Below are 6435 nucleotides of genomic sequence, written 5' to 3' on the forward strand. Positions count from 1 at the left end.
ATATATATATATATATATACTTTGCTGGTTTTTGTGTTTCTCTAGAGAACCCAATCCAACACAGCACCCCACTGCTGACCAGCCTCCCAGACAAGGTATGCAAGTTCTTGGCCAGCCAGGTGCCCTTCCCTAGCCGACTGGGTGACCCTGATGAGTATGCTCATCTGGTACAGGCCATAATCGAGAACCTATTCCTCAGTGGAGAAATCATCCAGCTGGATGGTGCCATCTGCATTCAGCCCTGAAAGGAGAGGGTAGAGAGACTATATCCCTCTCTGCACCCTTGTTCCTTTGGGGTACTAGGCTCTAGCTTGAGAGGAATCTCAGTAACCATTTTGTAACTCTGTCCATCAGTCACCCTCTGTGAAATAAAGTCTGTATTTCTTACACACACACATAAAAATTAAACTTTCATATGAGCAGTTGATAGTCTGTGCCGCAGTCAGCTCCTTGCCTTGTTTTTTGCTGAAGATATTAAGCTTCTCCATCAACTCTTGCCACATATGTAGTCAATCTGATTCCTGTGTACTCCATCTGGCAAAATCCATGTGTACAGTAGCCATTTGTGTTTTTGAAAAAAGGTATTTGCAGTGAATAAATCATTGGTCTTATAAAATTCTATCATGTGATCTCCAGAGTTATTTCTATCACCAAAGCTGTACTTTCCAACTGCTAATGATTCTTCTTTGTTTCTAACTTTTGCATCCAATCACCAGTGATAATCAACACATCTTGATTGCATGTTCAGTCAATTTCAGACTCCAGAAGTTGGAAAAAATCTTCAGTTTTCTCATTTGGCTTTGGTGGTTGGTGCATAAATTAGAATAATAGTAGTATTAACTCATCTTCCTTGCAGGCATATGAATATTATTCTATCACTGACAGCATTGTACTTCAGAAACATTGACCTTGAAGCATTCTTTGTGATGATGAATGCCACTCCATTCCTTTTCAATTTGTCATTTCCGGCATAATAGATAGTATGGTTGTCTGATTCAAAATGGCCCAAACCAGTCCATTTCAGCTCACTAATGCCTAGGATATTGATCTTTATGCATTCTATTTCATTTTGGACAACTTCCAATTTTCCTGGATTTATACTTCGTACATTACATGTTCCGATTATTAATGGATGTTTGCAGGTGTTTCTTCTCATTTTATGTAGGGCCACATAAGCAAATGGAGGTCTGGGAAGTTTTACTCCATCAATATCATTAAGGTTGGCTCTACTCTGAGGAGGCAATTCTTCCTTAGTCATATTTTGAGTGCCTTCTCACCTGAGGGACTCATCTTCTGACACTATATCAGACAGTGTTTCAGGGCTATTCATAAAGTTGTCCAGTAATACATCAGGCATTATTTCACTGCTATTCATAAGGTTTTCCTGTTCCAATTCTTTGAGAAGTAGATGGACTCTTCCTTCTTTTGAGTCTATCCTATTCTGGAATCTCCACTGAAACCTGTCCACCATGGGTAACCCTGCTGGCATTTACAGTGCCTGTGGCATTGTCTCCAGCCTCATAGCAACATGTAAGCCCCCACAGGACAACAAAGTGACAGATAAGTTCGTCTTTCTTAGCTGTTCCAAACCTCTCTGCTCACTTCCTGACCTTCCTTACAGCTGCTCCAAACCCTGCACCTGGTTCTGTTTCTGGGCTGTCCCTTAAAGCCTCTCCAAAACCCAAAAGCACTACCCTACCAGAGCTCCCAAAAACCCCGTACAAATGTTTATATACATTCAATTTCTAATAACTGTGAGTATATATGTACTGATACACATATAAATGCATATATAAATATTATAGTACTTGTATGTATACACACATATACAAGGAGCTCTTTGGTATAATGGTTAATCCCTCAGTGGTTAACTTAAAGTTGGCAATTTGAACCAATCCAATGGGTCTGTGAAGGAAGACTTGACAATCTGTTCCCATAAATATTACAACCTAGAAAACCTTGAGGCAATTCTACTTTGTCCAATGGACCACTATGAGTAAAAAATGACTCAATGGCACCCGACAACCACAACAATAAAATACACACACACTTGCACACACTATACATCAATGAGGGCAATATCCCTAAGAATGCTTTAGACAGTATTTACAAGTTATTTGCAAAGTTCCACTGTTAGAGATAATTCCAATGAAATTATATCATCAAAATTGACCAAATCTTTACATTTTGAAGTTGAGATAAACGTGACTCTGCCTAAAACACATTGCCATTAAGTTGACTAACTCATTGTGACCCCATGTGTTTAAAAGTAAAACTACACTCCATAGAGTTTCTTGGTTTTAATATTTATGGAAGCAGATTGCCAGGTCTTTCTTCCATAGCACTGCTGGGTAGGTTCAAACTGACAATCATTCAGTTAGTGGTTGAGGTCAAACTGTTTATGTGACCCAGACTCTCCTTATATTTACCCTAAACTGATTGCCATGCAGTTGACTCCAAGTCATAGCGATACTGTAAGACAGAATAGAACTGCCTGTGTTAGGATAGGTTCTCTAGAGAAGCAAAACCACAAAAGCTTTGATATATGTATATATATATATATATATATATATATATACACACACACACACACACACACACACATACTATATGGAGAGAGAGAAAATTATCTTTGGAAAATGGCTCACACACTTATAGAAGCTGGGAAGTCCCAAGTTCTTGGATCAAACATCAAGCTGGAGGCTTTTCCTGACTCACACAGTTGCAGGGGCTGATGAGCTCAAAGTTGGCAGGCAGTATACCAGGTGTTGACTCCAACAAATGACGAATCCAAGATTTCCAGGCTGAATGGTGGATTGTTCTTTCACAGGTAGTTGTAGGCAGCACAACAGGATCCAGATCCACAGAAGAGTGTCTCATTTTCCCAGGATGTCCATAAATATATTGGAAGCAGGCCACACCACTAGGGAAACTCCCTTTCAATGCACTGGGTACTCAAAAGATATACATCTATTCTTATCATGGGAATAACCCAAATCACAACTGCTTAAGCCACTCAGAATTGTGGTCCAGCCAAGCTGACACACAATTCCAAATATTACACTGCCCTACAGGATTTCCAAGGATGTTATCTTTATGAAAGATCACCAGGTGTTTCTTCCACAGAGCTGCTGGGTAGGTTCAAACTGTCAACTTTAGGTTTGCAGCCAAGCGTTTAACCACTGTACCACAAGAATCACTACGAGACTGAATCAACTTGAATGCAATGGGTTTTATAATCACCATAGTAGTTGTGGTAGTAAAGGTTATGTGTCAGCTTGGCTGGGCCATGATTCTCTGTGGTTTAGCAGTTATAATGTAGTCATCCCATAAGATGAGATCTGATATAATGTAATCACCTCAATGATGAGATCTGCTATGAGCAATCAATCTGTTGAAAGAGAATTTCTTCAGGAATGTGGCCTGCTTCCAATACGTATGGACATCCTAGCAAAGCTCTCTGGCTTTTATCTTAACCTGGATCCTGCATTTATTTGGCTCATTATTCTTGATCTCTGGTTCTTGGACTTGAACAAGTGGTCTGCTATATTTCTTGATGATTATGAGATTGTTGCCTTAGCTGCCTGCCATCTTATCTGCTGATCTTACCTGCTTATCTTGGATTAGTCAGTCTCAACAGCCAGTGGCTACCTGTACTGCTTATCAATGCTGTGTTCTACATGAATCAGGAGAAACTTCCATCCTGATGTCTGACCCACAGATTGAGACTTGCCAGCCTCTACAACTCATGAGAAATTTCTTTGAAATAAATTTCTCTATATATGTATACATACATAAGAAGCTCTGGTGGCATGGTGGCTAAGGCATTTGACTGCTAATCAGAAGGTTGGCTGTCCAAACTCACCAGCAGCTCCACAGAAGAAAGTTGTTGTTGTTGTTGTTATGTGCCTTTCTAAGAATAGTGAATTGAAAGATCACAGAAACACCACATTATCCCTGTTTGGCCTAATCCCAGGTTTCTTTTACATAAAATGGCTGCCCTAATGATGTACTCATTGTAAACGGTTTCAAGGACAGAAATTTATTGTCTGACATTTCCAGAGGCTAAAAGTCCATATCATGACCTCAATCATGTTGATATCTTAGGAAGGATTTTGGAGAAGAACTGTTCCATGCCTTTCTCTGAATGTTACTGGCAATCTTGGTTTTCCTTTGCACTATATCTGATTATCAATTTGACTACTAACCAGAAGGTTGACAGTTCAAACCCACCACCTACGCCATGGAAAGGAGACTGGGCAATCTACTTCCATAAAGATTTACTGCCTCAGAAACCCAAAGGGGGATGCTATGAGTCGGGATCTACTCAATGACAGTGAGTTGATTTTTTTTTTTTAATTCTTCCTTATAAAATCCCCTGGATTAGGAATTTTGATATCTCTTCCTTTTCTCTGGTATACTTCTTTTAATATATGATTAGCATTATGTGGGTCAATGACACACTTGCTATTCTTTGTTGTTGTTGTTATGTGCCGTTGAGTTGGACCTGACTCATAGCAACCCCTCCTTGGGTTGCCAAGGCAGTATCATTACTTAGCTGATGCCAACTCATAGTGACCCTTTAGGACAGAGTAGAACTGTCTCCAAGGCTGTAAATCTTTATGTAGTGCAGTGAATTACGTGATATGACTTTTCTAGCCATGTTATTGTTGTTGCTATGTGCCACTGAGTCAGATCTGACTCACAGCAACCCCTCCTTAGGTTTCTGAGGTGGTTTCACTATGGATGTAGATTGCCCAACCTTCCTTCTGAGGAGTAGCTGATGGGTTTGAACAGCTAGCTTTCTGGTTAGCAGTCAAGCCATTCATTCTTTGGATATTAGAAAATAAAAGCTCTGCATTTAGAAGCAATCACCCTAGGACATGATGGCCCTGGAGACCAGAAGAACTGGATGGTGCCTGGCTTCCAGTGCCAACTGCTCAGGAAAGGATCAAATCTGGAGATGCTGGATAGAGTGGGAGGCAAACATGGAACAAAATCCAAAAGCTCAATAATTATCAGAATTACTGGTCAGATGAAATCTAGTGAGACTTCCAATACTATGGCCCTGGAATACATTAGGCGCCTGGAATAAAACTCACCCCCTGAGGCGGACTTTCAGCCCAATAGTTCATAAGATGTACATGCAGACCACTCAACCCAGGATGCCGCAGCCACATACTCTGTGGTAATACATCCCTTAGAGCAATAGACCATGGGACACTGGAGGACCAACTTTCAAACTGAGGAAATGCAGGACAAACAGGAGTGCATAATTATGAGGGGCACAGAGGAGGGTTGTAGGGTAGGGAGGGGAGGAGACTGGGTTAGGGTTGGACATGGCGAATGGGGAATTAAACTAAATGTATGCATGGTGTTGAATGTAAAACAAACTCTTAAAATAATAATAATAATGTTGTTGTTGTTGTTGTTATGTGCCGTCGAGTCAGCCCTGACTCATAGCGACCCCTCCTTGGGTTTCCGAGGCAGTATCACTACGGAAGTAGGATTGCCCAACCTTCCTTCCGAGGAGTGGCTGATGGGTTTGAACCGCCAGCCCTCTGGTGAGCAGTCAAGTGCCTTAGCCACTATGCTACCAGAGCTCCCAATATATAATAATAAAACTAAAATAAAAGCTGTATTCATTTACTCTTTTTTTGTTTTAAGTAACAGAAAAATAAAATAATAATAATAATAAAAGCTTTTAGAGGCAATGTAAAGATCATCATTAACCAGCAATATTAGCTCTGTGAAATATATTATTATTCTATTGCTATGTGTATTTTGTGAGTTAGAATTCATACTACATTTTATCCTACTTTATCCCAGTCATTGATATTACCTCCATCCAATAATAGAATATCATGTGGATTGAATCTCTTTCTTTCTTCTCACATTTCAGTTGTCAAAATACAATTAATTCAGAATTATCATTCAGAATTATCACTACTCTCCAGATATGCATATTTCCTGTAAACAGTTTGTTCAGTAGTTTTCCCTTCTCTAAAGCTGAGTGATTACCAATTCTGTTGGATGTATCTTTCAAACAATGATACTTTTATTTTAACATCATGTTGTTGTTGTTGTTGTTATGTGCCGTCGAGTCGGCCCCGACTAATAGCTACCCCTCCTTGGGTTTCCGAGGCAGTATCACTACGGAAGTAGGATTGCCCAACCTTCCTTCCAAGGAGTGGCTGGTGGGTTTGAACTGCCAGCCTCCTGTAGTCACCTTTATTCAGCCCTTTTGTGTTTCATGTGGTTTCAAGTTACCATCAAGCACCCTTTAATTTCTGCTTGAACAACATCCTCAAGTATGTCCTATAGGGCAGATCATTTAATGATTGTTGTTGTTGTTGTTATGTGCCGTGGAGTCAAACCCGACTCATAGCGACCCCTCCTTGGGTTTCCGAGGCAGTATCACTACGGAAGTAGGAT

At 40.3% G+C, this 6435-nt stretch overlaps 1 protein-coding gene across 1 annotated transcript in view; it reads left to right on the forward strand.

The window, feature by feature from the left end:
- Window positions 1–245, forward strand: part of LOC103208499 (3-hydroxyacyl-CoA dehydrogenase type-2-like) — a 7468-nt gene extending 7223 nt beyond the window's left edge. The window contains 1 exon segment of the mRNA XM_007954210.1: window positions 65–245. Coding sequence (XP_007952401.1) covers window positions 65–245 — 181 coding nt within the window.
- The last annotated feature ends 6190 nt before the right edge of the window (window positions 246–6435 follow it).

The sequence above is a fragment of the Orycteropus afer genome, unplaced genomic scaffold (assembly GCF_000298275.1).
Source record: "Orycteropus afer afer isolate SDZICR_OR568_19922 unplaced genomic scaffold, OryAfe1.0 scaffold00444, whole genome shotgun sequence".
NCBI classification, from domain to species: domain Eukaryota; kingdom Metazoa; phylum Chordata; class Mammalia; order Tubulidentata; family Orycteropodidae; genus Orycteropus; species Orycteropus afer.